Source organism: Hippoglossus hippoglossus, chromosome 6 (assembly GCF_009819705.1).
Source record: "Hippoglossus hippoglossus isolate fHipHip1 chromosome 6, fHipHip1.pri, whole genome shotgun sequence".
Classification (NCBI taxonomy): domain Eukaryota; kingdom Metazoa; phylum Chordata; class Actinopteri; order Pleuronectiformes; family Pleuronectidae; genus Hippoglossus; species Hippoglossus hippoglossus.
Window position 1 is genome coordinate 4,894,973 of NC_047156.1, and position 16,824 is coordinate 4,911,796.

The following is a 16,824-nucleotide window of genomic DNA, read 5'->3' on the forward strand; positions in this document are numbered from 1 at the left end:
AAGAAGAAGAAGAAGAAGAAGAGGAGGAAGAAAAGAGAGAGAGAGAAGGAGAGAGCGTGTGTGTGAGGAGAGAGAGGCGCGGAGGAGCTGCGAAACATGGTAATCACCGACATCACCATCACCATCACCTCCAGCTCTGCCGCGCACTCTCCCGTCTCCTCTCCTCCTCCGCACCGGGGCTCGCGTCTCACGCCCGCAGCCCCGCGCCGCGCTCCCAGAATAACCCGCCGGCATGCCGAAGGAAGCAAAACAAGAGGAGCGGTATTTTTAGGGTCATTAATTTCCACCACGTGGTCCGGAGGTAAACCGGATGGCCGTTGCGCAAAGGTTCCGCGTCAGTATGTCCTGCGAGGCCGGCACGCCGCACCGGACGCCGGCCGCGGCGCTTCTCCTGGGCTTTCTGCTGGGGGTCGTGTCGGCGTACCCACTACCGGGCAGGACGAACGCCACCTCGGTGGAGACGCGCTGGGAGACCCTGTTCTCCCGCTCGGTGCTGGGGATCTCCGGGGAGAAGCCCGAGCAGAACTGGGAGACGGACTACCTGCTGGGCATCAAGAGGGTGCGGAGGCTCTACTGCAACGTGGGCATCGGGTTTCACCTGCAGGTGCTCCCCGACGGCAGGATTAACGGTGCACATAATGAAAACCAGTACAGTGAGTTCTACACCTCCACCGATGTTAATGCAATATCCATGAGAGAGAGAGAGAGAGAGAGGGAGAGGGGGGGAGAGAGGGAGAGAGAGGGAGAGAGAGGCAGGGTCAATACGCATGAGTGTGATGAGCATCCCCTCTATTAACCTGCATGATCATCCTTCTCTGGGGGGGTGGGGGGAGCTGGATTTCTCCCACTGCAAAAGACAAATCTATTAAAACAAGTATCCATCAGCACTTAACACCCCTCACCCACCTCCCCCCCCCCCTCCTCCCCCCCCCCCCCCCCCCCCCCCCCCCCCCCCCCCAGAGCTCAACCATGACATGAATGTATGGACGCTTTTAGACACAACTTATTTTTACGCAGCAGCAGCAGCAGCAGCCCCCCCCCCATCCTCCTCTCCTGTGAGGGCGGTCCAGAGACCAGTGGCCGTGCACGTCAACGCACATTAATTGCCAAATAGCCACAGGATTGCGCTTTCAATTGACGCGCACCTGACGTGCGGAGATGGGGGGGAAGGATGCGGAACAAAGGCTCTGCGCGCTGTGCGCAAGGATCCGCAAGGTTACACCCAGAGAGCACGATGGCTCTGCAGGAAACAATCAGCCAGGGTCAGTGTTTAATTATTATTATTATTACTATGACTCTAATGTGACTGTCTTTGTCCCCCCCACAGCTCTGATAGAGATCTCCACGGTGGAGCGAGGGGTGGTGAGCCTCTACGGGGTGAGGAGCGAGCTGTTCGTCGCAATGAACAGCCGGGGGAGGTTATACGGAACGGTAGGTATGCACAGTATTTCCTTTATTGTCCAGCAAATAACAGGAGGCAGAAAATAGGACACAGCCTGGAGCTGCTTGTGTTTCATTTGGGTGCCATGTCTATATATTTTTTTTTTTTGAGGATGGGACTCCTGCTCCATCTGTTAGCAGCGAGGTGGGGGGGTGGGGGGGATCTGACCATTACGCGCTGCGAGAAAATCCATACATTTTAATTTCAGAGGGAAATTCTGAGGCTCTATTTAAAGCGTGTGCGCACGGCCGTGGTGGCCTGTGGGTAAATAATGATGAGGGGAACAGATGCAAGGGTTTGAACCGCACGCGCCTGTAGTGAGGTCCAGTGTGTGTGTGTGGAGAGAGAGAGAGAGGAGGGGGGGAGAGATAGAGAGAGAGAGAGAGAGGGGAAAACCCCCCTGAAGCAAATAAATCTGTCAGCAGAGAAGGAAATCGATCATAATGGCAAAGGGCTCATTGAGCACATCCAACACTGAGCTGCACTCACATGTCACCAGCACCCACAGGCCTCCGTCCAACCACCTGACACTGAAGTATGACAGGTGCATTTAGATCTAATGCTATAGTGTCATGTTTGTTTGACAGGACCCGTGTGCACATACACACACAGTTAGAATAGTCAGAGTCGTTAATGTCCAACAACAACCCTCCAATAACTCAAACGTACATATTCCTACTGTTTACAGTTGTCCCCACACATCTATAACTGACAGGTATTTGTCGCTGCATTAAGTTTTATTGGTTTGAATACAGACAGTAACCCTGTTAACAACTGTGACAACTCTCAGAAGAGTTATAATGACAATACAACTACGACAGAGTCTTCCACAAAATTTGCCGTCTTATTGGATGAATTCAAGTTCCCAAAGGCTGAAACTTCATCCTGCTGCTGAATGTGTTGGATGTTTCAATATGTCAGATTGTTTTCATCGAGATCCATTAATTATTCTCTGGGTAAATGGTGGAAATGTTGAAAAGTCTTGCAATGTTACGGAAAGTGACGAAAGAATTCCTGGATCCGACCCCTGAACCGGATTAAATGGATTCTCTGTGGACCTACGTCCAATCGCTCCACCAAGTTTGGTGGAAATCCATTCAGTAGTTTTTGAGTAATCATGTTCACAAACTGACAAACCATCCAACGAAGACCCAGGGGTGAGAACATAACCCCGGTGGTTTGAGATCAACTGTAATGTTTCATGGTTTGAAATAACACATTTCTTAAAGTTGAACTTGAAGTCTTAGATCCACAAAGATAGAAGTTTCTTTGTAGAATCACCGGAGATAAACTTTGGACGTAGTTTTCTTCCAGAGCGACTGCAGCTGTTAGTATATGAATGTCGGGTTTCAGTGGGCGGAGGAAACGTCGTGTTTAGCAGCGCTGACACGTGGCCGCTGCTTATCTCGCTGTGGCCGACATATCTGACAGACTGAATGTGAGTCTGTTATCTGGTCATGAGTGATGAAGCGTTAGCTCGCAGGCCGGCCGGTGATCTGATAAGAGATTGAATTAGGCCAAATGCTCTCTGATGGACAGTTTTTGCTGCTGCGCGCTGTGTGAGTCAGCTCAGCAGTCGTAATGTTTTTATACCGGCAGATATTTAGAAGCTTTGGAATATAAAGGGACTTGATGTGGGAAGCAGAGACCAGATGTTAGTGTTGCTCTTGTACCTGAACTCCTCCTGATAACGTCTGTTTCTTTAGGGTTTGGTTTGAAGTTTGACATTTTCAGAATAAACAGTTGTGTGCTCTTCTTGCAGATGAGAGTCAGGGAACTGTTAGAAACAAGTGGGAAAACTAGTCTGGTTCTGTCCAAAGGTAAAAATAAATAATAAGTTGTGGTTATATGTGTGGGACGGCTCATTATTCAAAGAAAGGTTTGGACCTGGTGGTAGCCAGAATGTTTTTTAACATTTTAATGCAGCTGTTTCCTACGGCAAAGTAACTACTTTTCTTCGTCATAAAGGTTTGATAAAGAATAATTGGCAATTTTTAAATATATATACACGTTGGCTGATTAATCAGAATTGGAGATTTTTTGTTATTCCCTAATGAGAAGCATATCATCTCTAATTCTAAGCGTATTCTCCTAAATATGAAACTATTCTTTTATGTTCAGTGTGTTTTTCTGTAAATAAGAATCATTTCTTTGCTAAATATCAGCAGATTTATTGGATGATCAGAACAGTTGATGTCTTTTGAGCAGTCAGAACAAAGAACTCTACATTATCACCGTGTTCACTCGTGTCTCATCTAAATATATCTCTTTATTTTTGTGCATCTCTCAGAATCTTTTTCAAAGAGCCTCTGACTGTTTTCTCATCAAAGCGTCAGCCTGTTCACTAACCTGACGTCTGCTCTCTTTGTCTCCTCACAGACATTCTTCCACGACGAGTGCAAGTTCAAGGAGAGCCTGCTCGCGAACAACTACAACGCCTACGAGTCTCTGGTCTACAGAGGCTCCTACATAGCACTGAGCAAGCACGGCCGCGTGAAGAGGGGCAACAAGGCCACCACGGCCATGACTGTGACGCACTTCCTACCCCGAATATGACGAGCAAAAACTGGCAATAACAAACTGATTTGCACATGTGGATTATTTCCCAGGTAACACGAACACCGCATACGTACAAAGACAAAGCGGACTGTACAAGAAAGAAATACAACTATATCTGATAGTATTTATTCAAACTTTATATGTATATTTGGGTAGCTGACTTTGTATTAGGAAAACTATGGAAATGCCATTCTTTGCTGCTTTTATGATTTTCATCATTTTTGTGACGTGACGGAGACGGAGAGGCGTCATCTGTCCCCTCGGTCTCCTTTGGGTGCTGGAGTGCTGAGTGTCAGGGGACGACAGGTCCTCCTTTTTGGAAATGAAGCGGATACGTTATTACCTCAAAGTACCATATCCTGAGAGCAAGAGGGAGGAGAGGAAGAAGAAGAAGAGGAAGAAGAAGAAGGAAGAAGAAGAAGGAAGACGTGTGCATGAACTTTCTACAGATTTTTTGTGTTTTTCGATAAAGAAATATTTTTGTTGTCATCCGTCAAGAACTTGGGACATTTCCCCGTTGGATTGTGTCCGTCGCTGTCAGGGGCAACTCGTGCACTTGCCAAAAATATGGGCGGTTGTTTTTCTTGCTTTGTCATGAGGAGGCGGTGCCTTGAATTCCTACTTGCGGCCCCCTCACCCCTTGCATGCGAGAGAGAGACGTGGTGCTCGGGTCAGAAATAGGAGTGAAACGCAAGTCATCGCTCACAGAGACACCGCCGGCCCAATTCCTAGAGGGCCAGAGGTTTCTCCGCTTTATTTTCTTTCCATAATTAGATCAATTAAGTAATGGAGACTCTATGCTGCACAGGACCCAGTGGAGCCTCTTGTTAATATGGAAGGCTGGATTTAGAGCACTCAAATACCCCCCCCACCCCCCAACATCATGTCCAAGGGAGCTTCGACAATCCCAGGTTTTACTTTCACAAATGTGTGTGTGTGCTGTATGTGTGGGCTTGAATTTGTTTTTAAGTATGTTTGTGGATTTGCTCAGTTTAGGAGCTGTTTAGTTTGAGGGGTGGGGGGTGGGGGGGGGTCGTCTTTAATCGGGGGTGTCTGTGTAGCAGAATATCAGAGACCAGACACTGAAGAGACGTGTCCTCCGTGTGTGTGTGTGTGTGTGTGTCGTTCTCCCTCTGTTCAAACTGAGCTGGTGCGTCTGGTCTGTCGTTGACGTTTTGTTGCTGATGGTTCACACTGATTTAAAGAATCTGTTTTTTGAAAATATTGACTTTATAGAACGTACCCAAATGTTTCAGTGGCGAACCTTCGAACATGTGCTTCCTGTGGAGAAGTTCAACTTTGGTGAACTTTGACCTGCGACCGGGCCCTGACTCTTCACAGGGGTTTGATGATATTTGGCACTTACGATGATGAGCTCATGCACAACTTAGTGGACGTCATTGATTAGTCAGTTCACTGTAAATAAGACGGTTTAGTTTTTTGAGAGAGTTCATGATCCCAGGATTTGTGAACAAAACTTCAGGGAACTGTCAGATGATTTGAGGTGATTATTGAATCCCAGACTTTTAAGCGTTTGGTGCATCATCCAGTTTGGTCCCCGAGGCGTCTCGTGAAAGAATATGAGCGATGTTGCAAAAAGCCGTGAACCAAAGGGTCACAGGAAGATGTTCCTTCAGGATTGATGTCTGCAGCCAATCATACTTGAATTCAAAGCCCTGCCTGCGCTTCTCTGTCAGACTGTAGTGTTCCAGTGTGGAGACGAGGGGGGGAGGGGAGGGGCGGGAGGGGAGGAGGGCAAAGGGCTGGCAGAGTTGAAGATAGCGATGAGGCACAGCGGACTCGGGATTCAAGCATGTGGCGCTCGTTGTTTGTGTAACTTGCCAAGGATGCGGATCATGCGTGGTTCAAATACCCGAGCGTAAGACCTGTGGGCCCCTCGTCTATTGATGTCACACAGTGAGCGCAGGGGCCACGGGATTCTTGTTCCCATTCGTCTGAGCAACGTTTGTACCAAGGTCGGAGATGTAGGTCCATCTTTAACCACTTATAACTTTGAGGAGCTCGGCAAGAGTTGTCTTTAATGTGCACTGTAGAGGGGGGGGTTTGTGTGTTTGTGATGCTGAAATGAGGTGATCTTGACTTTTATTTTGAAATTTCACGACTTGACCTGCAATACTCTACTGTAAATAGCAAAGAACCGGTCCAGGCCAGCTTGGTGAAATATGTTTTAGAAAAAGTAGCAAGATTCTGTCAGATACAGCTCCCGTCTTATCCCACAGTGTTTTACCTCATGCCCGGTCTGACATCACTGTAACTGACACAGTGAGCGATGGTTTACGCCCTTTAAGCTCCAGCCTCCGTGTAGTAGCAGAGACGATTGTGCAGTTGTCTGGTGATGGTGTGTGTGTGTGGTGAGTGTGTGTGAGTCTTGTCATGTTACGTCTCTGCCAACGCAACAGTGAAGATGGTATCAGATCAATTCGGTGGATGGGGATGTGAACTCAGAAGCTGTGGTTTGAGCTGCTGGTGAATGGAGCTAAAAGGCCACGTAATAAAAAACAAACAAGAATCAAACGCTTCCAGGACAAAGGACACTCGAGTGAACATTGTGTGAATACTGTGATTCAAGAGAACGACCTGACACCACCAGGATGTTTTTGTGATGTTTGTAGATTTTTCTTTTTGAGCACTGATCATTTGTGTTTTGAGGGATTTTCTCTTTTGTCTTTTTGGGGCCTCGAGCATGTTATCACTCATTCTGACTGATCAGCCTTCATCACGTCACCTGGAGGTTTTTCTGGGTCGATATCACAGCACTGAAGAATCGGTCGGAGAAGTTTTTATTAAAACATTTTTGGGGCTGATTTGTCAAAATGTACAAAAAGGTGCAGTTTTATTAAAACTGAGTGCAATTTACTGAGCAGGGGGAAGATGCTGTTTCCCCCTTCGCGACGCTGTCATCACAACAAGACGACACACGAGATCACACCTTCCTGCGGTGATGACAAGTCGGTGTCGACTACTGTCTATTTATTTGATTTATTATGTTTCAGAGGACACTGTCAGCACAACAATGGTGAAATGGCAAAGTCCCAGTGGCTCCTCCAGACGTGAGAGATGCAATGGTACTGTGTGAAATGAACGTTGATATTGTTTACACCTGCAGCAGCGTAGCTTAGATCCGCTTGAGAGCTCGAGAACTGAACGTCTGAAGGTCACACGACGAGCTCCGCAGCTTTTGCATGATGTTATTTCGGCAGAAAAACAGAAAAAGGTCGTATGATGTGATTCAGCAGCGACTGAGAGAAGGTGCATCGTTAACGGTGAAGTAAAAATGTCATCTTTTCTACATGAACCTTTACTTCCTTAATCCCCCCCCCCCATCATGCATGTGGAGTTCTGAATGGACGAGGTATGTGTCACCACTTTTTGATTAAGGATCCAGTGTCTGGATTTTGCCATTTGTGCTCATCATACCTGTTCAGCTGGTTTTAAAATGTGTTGGTTCACAGGGAACTGGAGGTCTGTGGGAGGATCTGTGTGTGTGTGTGTCTGTGATTGTGTGTGTGTGTGTGTGTGTGTCCCTGTGTGCCAGCAGCCTTTGTGTTTCTCTCTCAGTTTTCTATTCCTGCACTGAGGGGAGAGTGCTTCCTCTGAGTCCCCCTCCTCTTTTTTAACATATACCTCACCTTCTGCCTTAGTTCCGATTATTGAAATGATTGTAAATTAGTTTGAAACAACAGACTTCTCCAATCATTTTGTTTCTGAAAAAAAATATGATGACGAGTAAGTAAAATACTATATTGCAAATGGTTTTCCTTTTATTTTTGTACGTATGTGCTGTGCACAGCAGTCAACTGTATTCCTGAGATGATAATTAAAGAGGTTTTGTAAAAGCTGTTGTTATTTCCTGCTTTAAAGTCACATGTTCGAGTCTCGACCCTGAGTGACACAGACCGGAGAGAAACGATGAGCTGGAGAGAAGATGTCTCACCTCCAGAGGATGAGCTGGTGTGTGGCGCCCTCTACTGGTGAGACTCAGCATGTACAGTACGACAGCGACGTTTGCAGTGAAAGCAAATGTAGCTGGAAACAGAATTAGTGGAAACATGGATTTCTACAGAGTTTAAATACTTTAAGCAATTACAGATATAAAGAGTCTGTTTAATCAGTGCAATTCAAATAAATGAATTTGAATGAAATGCTAAAGCAGCAGAGTGACAGAATAAGTCTGAGTACAGTTTGCACGTGATTAACAAAAACTAAGTCAATATGAAGAATAAAGTTTTCAACAATACAAACATGATGCATGGACGTTTGTCGAGGGTGAAGAACAAAGGATGTCACATGTTGTTCAGACGTTTAATCCCTATTAGACCAAATTGTGATTTGTGAATATGAGCTGTAGAAATAAGATTTGATGAGGAATGAAAATGAATATTGGATTTAAACGCCTGATTTTAAGAAACAACAGGAGACCTTCAAAATAAAGTGATGCCCCCTCATTCCAGTCACTGCTGCCTGTCCTCATCAATAAATAAAATATTGCTGCTGCCGCCTTAACACTTCTTCCTCGTGTGATGGGGCTCAACATTTCCAGTTAAGCCCCTGGTCATTAATATGCGCTGCAGTAGGCGTTTACATTTTCACAGCTTCTCTAAATACCGATTCACGTCCAGACTGTAAATATAAACCATCACAAGTTGCCCTCGCAGCTTCTCAGGAATGTGCCACGAACAGTTTATAAAAACCTCGTACTGCACTTGAATGTGTTGCTTGGATGTTGTTGCCGTGGAGTAAAGTCTTACGTCACAGAATGTCAACTTTTCAGGGACTTAAATAAAGAGTCGTCAGAGGGACAGTGAGGTCAGGACGTGCACATCAGTGACCGGAAGGGAGAGGCGGCGGAAGTGTGGACAATTAATTAATAAGCAAGTTATGAGTCACTCAGCTTGGACATCCGTGAGCAAACTGTGACACACGCACCAAGTGATTCATCCCTCTAATGTACACATGTCGTTTTCCGGCCTGTGGCATTGATCACAGTTGGGTTTTCTATTTTCTAATTCCAAGAAGCTTCATTAATTTAAGGTTTGTTCACTTCTTTCTCTTGATGATAAACCATCTCCATCATCCTCTCACATCTTCTGCCTCCTCCTCCTCCTCCTCCTCCTCCTCCTCCTCCTCCTCCTTCTTCTCCAGACTCCTTACAAGTTTAATCTTTGTTTCAGATGTATTTTTTTAAGGGTTTGAACAAAGAGGTGTAAATTCGATGCTTCCATCTTGGCAGAGAAAGAAGTATATTTGAATGTGCAGGTGCCAATCAGAGCAATGACTAATCAGATTGTGTCTCAGTGGTTTGAGCTTGGAAGAATCTGCACGCAGGCAACCCTTAACCACGGATAAACAGGCTCTCGGTCATTTGGTCAATGAGTTAGCCAGTTTATTGACCCTGTGCTTAAATAGACCTGTTGGACTTTCTCCTCCTCCTCCACTATCTGCCCGCACGCACACACACACACACACACACAGACACAACCATCCCGAACACTTGCTCTGCTGCAGCCAAGAGTACAGCGAGCCCAGCATCCCGGCTGACCATGCACCCGGCGCTCCTCTCACTCCTCCTGACAGCCGTACATGTGTCTGTACTGGTGGATTGTAGACCGAGGCCCCGGGACTCGCCCGAGCAGCGACCACACCGCCGGCAGAGCAGCGAGCACAGGGGGACACGCACAGACCCGCCGGCTGGTCCGGCTCGGCTCCACATAGACCTCAGTGGATCAATGAAAAGAGGCGTTCACAGAGAGTCCCTGGGTGAGTGCTGGGTCCATTTCACTCAAAATGACTTCATTGCTCTGAGAAAATGAAAAGACTGATCGATATTAAATGAATTCAATTTTTATCCAGTTCATTTCTCAGAGCAATATCATGCTTTACACATGTTCTAAAAGTTTCTGAAACTTTTCTAAACCTTCTCTCATTATATATAAAGAGTCGTATAGAAATATCAGTGACACAGTTTTTCTCTTTTATTACTAACAGTGTCACATGTGAACCTGTTTTCTTTCAGTTGTTTTGCCAGTGAGAACAGACACAAGCAACTTTGTGTCAATATTTGATTTGAGGAGAAAACGGTTCCTCTGTGTGGACCTGGAGGGAGAGCTGCACGTCTCTGTGAGTGGTCATCTCACAATGCTCTTGAAGTGAAATATGGCTGCAGGGGGAAAAAACGGTTTGTAAATATACTGCATTTGTCTGCTTCTACCAAACAGAGGCAGAAGGACCAAGCAGATTGCCTCTTCCAGCGCATCTGGTTGGACCTGACAAACCCCCGGGACGTGTTTTACTCTGCAACCGGCGGCAAGCTGCTCAAACCGCAGGGGGCTGAGGCCTCCTCGGTGCAGCTGGGGACGCTCCTGGGTCCCTCGGGGAGGAGACAGAGGAGGAGCGAGGAGGTGAACCCCTCCGATCCGTTGAGAACACACTCGCCTCCCGACCCTTCTGCCAAAGACCACAAGGAGATGTCTCTGGGGCAGCCTGAGCCGGACCAGGCCGGGGCCGTGTCCAAGGAGACCATCACCTCCTGCGACGACCCCCTGAGGGTCCTGCAACACAACGGGCCCGTCAGTCCCGTCAAGACCAACATCGCAGACCGGCCCGAGCAAGACTGAGACACTGAACTTCATCAAGTGACTGAATCAGGAGGGGGGGGGGGGTGCAGGTCGTTATGATTGTTGTTTGTTTGCGTGATGGACGTCGGTAGATGGCTCGTCCTGCAGCGTCAGAGCCACGTGACGACCGGCAGACGACCGCTGGAGTCGGGCCCACGTTAGAGGTCATTTCAAGAGAAGTCAATATTTCACAGCTTCTGAGAAAAGACAAAGAGTTTCATCAAACCCTTGAGTTGTGTTTTTTTTCCTGGAGCTTTTCCACGAGCGAATGGACTCAAACCCTGTTACATCACTGTTTGAATAGCAGACAACATTCGACATAATCACGGGACGAGTTTGGTCCAGTGGCCTGTCGTCCTTTAACCTCTTAGGTGGGGTGAGCTTTAAACCCCGGATCAGATGTGGGCCAATGTTTATTTTGCATATGTAAAAAAAAAAGTATAATCTGTAAGTAATTATGAATTTTTATACAGAAAAAAAAGAAAAGAAAAAACAACCAGTGCATATTGTTGGATCCAATTATATCAGGTGCCGGACACCAACAGTCGCAGTAATAAAAATATATTTATTTATTGAAACGTGTTAAATGACCCTAGTTCTACTGTTTTATTATTTATATATTTCATGTTGTCTTATTTCTAATACGGAAAAATAAACATCTATTCTGTGGATTGTCTATTTATTTGTATTTTTGCGTCCCCACAATGACAAACTAATGAAAGTGGGTCTTTTTCTCTCCTCGTTCACATCTTCTTTAAATTGCTGGTGAAGGTTTATTGGGGTGAATGAGCATTTTATCATTTGAATTATTGGAGATAAACTTTTGAAATGTTTGAGGCCTCAAACACTGAGAACTGCACCAAACTTCAAACGGCTGCAAAAGGCTTTTTCCCTCCAACAATTCAAAAATAAATCACATGACTTCTATACACACAACCTATTGGTTATGCAATTGGTAAATATTAGACCTGGACCAATATTGTCCAGATGAACTAATGAGTTTCCAATAACTGTAGACAATGTAAATGAAGAAGCATGTTTACTGATGTGAAATATTCATGTTAGATATGTTTTTAAAAAGTTAAATACAACATCTTGCGAAGGAGAAGAAATGAGAAGCAGTTTTATCAGGAGGAGACGTTTTCCCTCGAGTCTCCACAAATAACACAATGACACAGAAACACAACACAACAGCTTCACACTGTGCAGCAAAGAGACGTGTTTGAGTCCGAGGCTCATTTTTACATCACAAAGTCTTTTTCAATTACGAGTTTTTCACACAGTTATCTCCTGTGGTCACATCCTGTCTATTCTCTTGATTGCACACGATGAATAAAGTTTTTCTACTGTAAATACTTTAGTTTTAGTTGAAAACTGCGGTAGAGGAGCCGTGCACACCGGCTCCAGTGCAACACACGAGGTGTCGCCAGGCGTTTCTCTCTCTGTTGCCCAAAGTGTTAATTCATGAGAAAGTCACTGATTTGCAAAAAAGTCAACACTGCTGCCGCTCGGCTGTTTTCCTTCGTTACACAGATGAGCGGCCGGAAGACGAAAATAGAAACACGGACTCATTAGAGGACAGAGTTTCCTATTTTTACAGCAATGAGCAACAAGTGATGATGACATCGCCTGCAACACAAACTATCTGAGGTTAGAGAAGGAGCTCAAACCGTGGGAATAAAGCAGGTTTTAACATTCATCATAATAATAAAGATGCTCTATCTTTATTGATGCTCTACCTGATAATTCCTCTGTGTTTCCAAATGTGAGTGAACTGTACTTTGTGGTGAGTGAGCTCCAGATATAAAACTAGAGGGACACATTCCTCCGTCCAGGCTGATCGGCCACGTCATCACCATATTGCATTTACATGTATTGATTCAGATACATACACCAAGTACATAGATGTGTTCTGTAAACTGTTCACAGTAAAACACTGTGAACAGTTTACTGATATAGTTGAATTTGTCACCGTTCAGTAACTGAACAAACATCAACCTCCTAAAAATACTTATTTTCAATTCACAAAATCCAGATCATTGTCCAGATCCACGTGTTCATTGACATCAACACTTTTTTCATAAAGATCTTTGTATTATTTCTAGAAAAATTCCCCCTGAAATCTCTTAATGAAACCACATTTAAATTCACTTTATCCAGATTTTGAATTAGGATCCTCACCAAACTGCATAAATGTGTCTGAACGTTTTCAATCAAGATTCATGAATTGTTCTCTGGGAAATCAACAGAAATGAACAATGCTAAAGAAAGTGAAAAAAGAAAAACCAAGGACCTGCACCAAACTTCTGTGGTTTCTTTCATGACCCACATCACATCCTACCACCATGTTTTGTGGTAAACCAGTAGTTTTGGTGTAATACTGCCGAATAACAGACAAACACAGACTTTACATAGACTCTTACTCACATTACTAGAACCTTTGACCTTCTCCACATATCAAATACATGTTTTTAAAATAACAATTTAAGTCTGAAGAGGTTTTTCTTTCTGTTCTCCCACCGTCTCCTGCACATCGCTCCTCTCTCTGCTCTCCCATCGCTCCTCTCTCTGCTCTCCCATCGCTCCTCTCTCTGCTCTCCCATCGCTCCTCTCTCTGCTCTCCCATCGCTCCTCTCTCTGCTCTCCCATCGCTCCTCTCTCTGCTCTCCCATCGCTCCTCTCTCTGCTCTCCCATCGCTCCTCTCTCTGCTCCTACTGTTTAACGAGCTCTTTGACGTGGTCGGCCCTGTGGACGAACACGCAGCGAATCCCCGACAGTTCAAACCTGTCCTCCTCTTTCCTCACGCTGAGTACGAACCGACACAGACCCGTGTTGGGACTCAAAGAGAACACGTGTGCTCTGTCAGAGCCTTGAGGCAAAGAACAGAGCAACTCCTCCACAAAGTAGCGCACCACCACACACATGTAGGCCCCGTGTGTGACGACCAGAGCGTGGACCGGGACCCCCCTGACCCCGTCGTCCGCTCTCCCCTCCACGGCAGACGGGCAGGTCTCGTCCTCCGTGCTGTGGTGCCAGTGTTCGGCCCCGATCTGCCGCAGCGTGTTCTCCATGAACTCTTTGAACCGCTCCTTCACCTGAGCAGAGCACAAGTCGGTTACGTGTGTGTCTTTTGTTTTCTTTCCACACAAACACACACACACACACACACAATGTTCGTCACAGAAAAAAAACGGGATTACGTGCAACGGTGAGGGATTCGAGTTAAAGGTTGTTAAAGTCAAAACAACACAACACTGTTCCGTTGTCAAAAACACACACACCCACACCCGCACACCCACATGCCAACTCCAGTTTCACCCTGATGCAACAACCTGTAACCGGTGGAGGGGGGGAGGCCTCGGTGGTTAACGTCAAATCTATCTTTGTACATCTGCATCATCATCATCACCTTCATCATGTGCTGCTCACGTACCAGAGCCAAGATCTAATAACTGAGGCCTGACGAGAAATCTCTGTAATACAACACCCCCCCCCCCTCCTCACCGTGTGTCACAAAGCTGAGTGACTCTTTACTCAGAGGCAGTGACGGACACTCTGCAGTTGATTGACAGCACTTTGACCCTGATTCACTCCAGCAGATACATGCGAGATGCAAAGATGCAAAAAGGCAGTGACGTAGCAGGTTACATCCTCAGAGACAGTGGAGGTTTCCTGCCACCTACTGGTAATGTGTGCACACTGCACCTGGACACTGAAACCACACGTATGTCACTGGATGTAAACGTGCGTGAGGATGTAGATGCAAAGATGCATGAATATTAATACAAGCACATTAAAACATGTGTCTGCACTAAAGTTACACAGCTGATGAATAAATAAACTTCTGGTTGAAGTTGAGTGTCTGTCTCACCTGCTCCGGAGTCTCGCCCCCTGGTGGCGTGAAGCCTGGGAACGTCTGACCCGCTGCCTTGGCCATGTCTCTCACATCCTGCAGTCGTCCACCCTCTGCGATGCCGAAGCTCTGGAGAACAACACGTCATTAACCTCAGACCTTTAATAATCTAACAGAGACTGAGACATGTTGTTAATGTCTGTGAAGACGTGTCACTCACTATCTCTTTGAGTAAAGGCTCCCGAGCCATTTGGAGAGAAGAACAACTGCTGTTGTGTTTCATGATTGTTTCAGCAGTCTGGAAGAAAAGAAAAGAACCAGCTCGTCACATCACTGAGCCACAACACGGATGAAGAGGAGAGGACGTAAACTTTCAGGAACTCAACACCACTAAAGAGAAGAAGTGAGAGGATGTGGAAATATATATAATGTATGTGAACTGAATCCCGATGTGAATCTACCTGCTGAGCTCGCTGCATATCACTGACGAACACGTTGCTGAACTCTACGTCTTTCAGGTAGCGGCCTGCAGCCTCGGCCTGCTGCAGCCCGACCTCAGAGAGAGGAGCATCTATAGCCTGACCTGGGGGGGGGGAGGGGGAGTAATGATTATTAGAAAAAGACAGGAGAATAACTGCTTTGATTTTCTCAGCACAGATATTCTGAATCGTACCTTGTAGAAGACCTTCTTTGTTGTACCGTGTTTCCCCACTGCAGGAAATACAAAATGCATCAGAGTTAAAATGCCAGAAAACGATGAAAGTCCTTTTTCATAGTTTCCTACGTCACAGGTTGTTGATGTTTGTTTAATAACTTGTTTTTTTTCTGTCTAATTTCGCTAATTTGTATGTGTGTGTGTGTGTGTTTTGTTTCAGCATTTTCTTAATGTGTTTGTCTTTATATTGTTTTTCTAATCATTTGTACTTTTGCCTTTGTTCTCATATCTTATAGAATTATGTACTTGATTTATGAATTATTTATGCTATAGTGTCTGTATATCGTTCTTCTGGATTGTAGTTTTTATCGTATCATTTATCTTTGCATTAAATGTTGTGTAACCTTTTAAAGGAAAAGTTTTATTTAGTCTGAACAGTGACAACAAAAACAGGAATAAATACTGTTTTAACTTCATATATTAATTATCATATCAAACTGATACTATACTATTGATTGACAGATCTGACCACCTACATGTGTATTCATTCATTCCCCTGGCGGTCATTCCGAGGTACTGCAGCCTCCACAGACTGCACAACACTTGAATGTCCCGAGTGTCCCTGAACTAGACTGTTTTTTTTATTATAAAACTTTATTTATACGTGTGTTTATTTACAGTAATACAAGACGCTCCAGTATCTATTGATCCCGACACACACACGTGACACGTGCTGCAGCAACATGGAGTTCACACATAAAACATGGAGACATGCAACTATAGAGTAATAGATTACTGCAGGTTACTGTATCCAGACATGTTCAGGTCCACAGACAGAGACACAGACAGACACAGACAGAACAGGACCAGAGAGAGAGTTCAAACTAATACAAACATGACAAACTGTCTTTAAACTCACTTACTGTCGAACAAGAGTTAAACCAAACCTCAGAGCCCTCATGCTGGTTCACGACACACGTGGGCGCGCCTCAGCTGCTCGCTCCCTGGCCTTTAAATAAAACTGCAGCCGTGCACGAGGTCCCCCGGAAATAAAGTGGATCAGTCCATGTGTGTCCGCACGAGCAACAAGCAGAATAAACCATTAATTAATACAACACTCAATTATAAAGATTATTGTGATTATTTATGGACTAAGATTGGACCTGATCCACTTCCTCCTCTGCTCTGATTGGCTGAATACAGTTACAAACACATCATGTGATCAATTCTATTCACTGAGGAATTGTTTTTTTTTATCAAATACATGTGATTATTGTTAATGATATATAAAACAAATCCTGCTCTGACAGCATGTGGCCACTAGAGGGCAGATGTCGCTTCTTTCTCCCTTCACAGACGCTTTTAAGACTCATTAGTAACAAGTCTCCAGAACTTTTTACTCTGGTCAAGCCAAGTTAAATAAGTAAGTAAGTATAAGGGTAAGAACAGGAAATAAGAATAGGAACAAGTGTCAAAATAAGAAATTAGAATAAGAATAAGAAATAAGAACAAGTATAAGAAAGGGAATATGATTTTACATATGTCCTGGAACCATGTTATTGTTTTTAATGTGATTTTTATTTCCTATAAATCATTTCAGCCACAGATCCCTTTATATTTCCATAAATGTTCTTTACTTTTAATCTATTTGCTGTGTTTCTGTATATTTGTGTTACGTTG

At 45.0% G+C, this 16,824-nt stretch overlaps 3 protein-coding genes across 6 annotated transcripts; 2 read left to right on the forward strand and 1 right to left on the reverse strand.

Moving 5' to 3' along the window:
* Positions 1-9: 9 nt before the first annotated feature.
* On the forward strand, positions 10-5,988 carry LOC117763752 (fibroblast growth factor 6-like). 2 transcript variants are annotated; one of them, XR_004614210.1, is made up of 4 exons: positions 10-653; positions 1,328-1,435; positions 3,821-5,489; positions 5,532-5,988. XR_004614210.1 is itself a non-coding variant. In XM_034589140.1 (3 exons), the coding sequence occupies exons 1-3, from the start codon at positions 311-313 to the stop codon at positions 3,995-3,997; spliced, it is 624 nt and encodes a 207-aa protein (XP_034445031.1). In that variant the 5' UTR covers positions 10-310; the 3' UTR covers positions 3,998-4,007. The 2 variants fall into 2 exon arrangements, 1 of the variants encoding a protein (XP_034445031.1); XM_034589140.1 differs by lacking the exon at positions 5,532-5,988 and having other exon boundaries at positions 1,328-1,431; positions 3,821-4,007.
* A 3,311-nt stretch (positions 5,989-9,299) lies between these two features.
* Positions 9,300-10,874, forward strand: LOC117763751 (fibroblast growth factor 23-like). Of its 2 annotated transcripts, XR_004614209.1 has the most exons (4): positions 9,300-9,778; positions 10,035-10,138; positions 10,237-10,734; positions 10,783-10,813. XR_004614209.1 is itself a non-coding variant. In XM_034589139.1 (3 exons), the coding sequence occupies exons 1-3, from the start codon at positions 9,562-9,564 to the stop codon at positions 10,633-10,635; spliced, it is 720 nt and encodes a 239-aa protein (XP_034445030.1). In that variant the 5' UTR covers positions 9,300-9,561; the 3' UTR covers positions 10,636-10,874. The 2 variants fall into 2 exon arrangements, 1 of the variants encoding a protein (XP_034445030.1); XM_034589139.1 differs by having other exon boundaries at positions 10,237-10,874.
* Positions 10,875-12,514: 1,640 nt separating this feature from the next.
* Positions 12,515-16,351, reverse strand: tigara (TP53 induced glycolysis regulatory phosphatase a). 2 transcript variants are annotated; one of them, XM_034589138.1, is made up of 7 exons: positions 16,068-16,351; positions 15,175-15,200; positions 14,951-15,072; positions 14,710-14,787; positions 14,508-14,618; positions 13,310-13,731; positions 12,515-13,167 (listed from the first exon to the last, which is right to left on the reverse strand). In XM_034589138.1, the coding sequence occupies exons 1-6, from the start codon at positions 16,103-16,105 to the stop codon at positions 13,348-13,350; spliced, it is 759 nt and encodes a 252-aa protein (XP_034445029.1). In that variant the 5' UTR covers positions 16,106-16,351; the 3' UTR covers positions 12,515-13,167; positions 13,310-13,347. The 2 variants fall into 2 exon arrangements, with proteins under 2 accessions (XP_034445029.1, XP_034445028.1); XM_034589137.1 differs by having other exon boundaries at positions 15,163-15,200; positions 16,068-16,349.
* Positions 16,352-16,824: the final 473 nt, after the last annotated feature.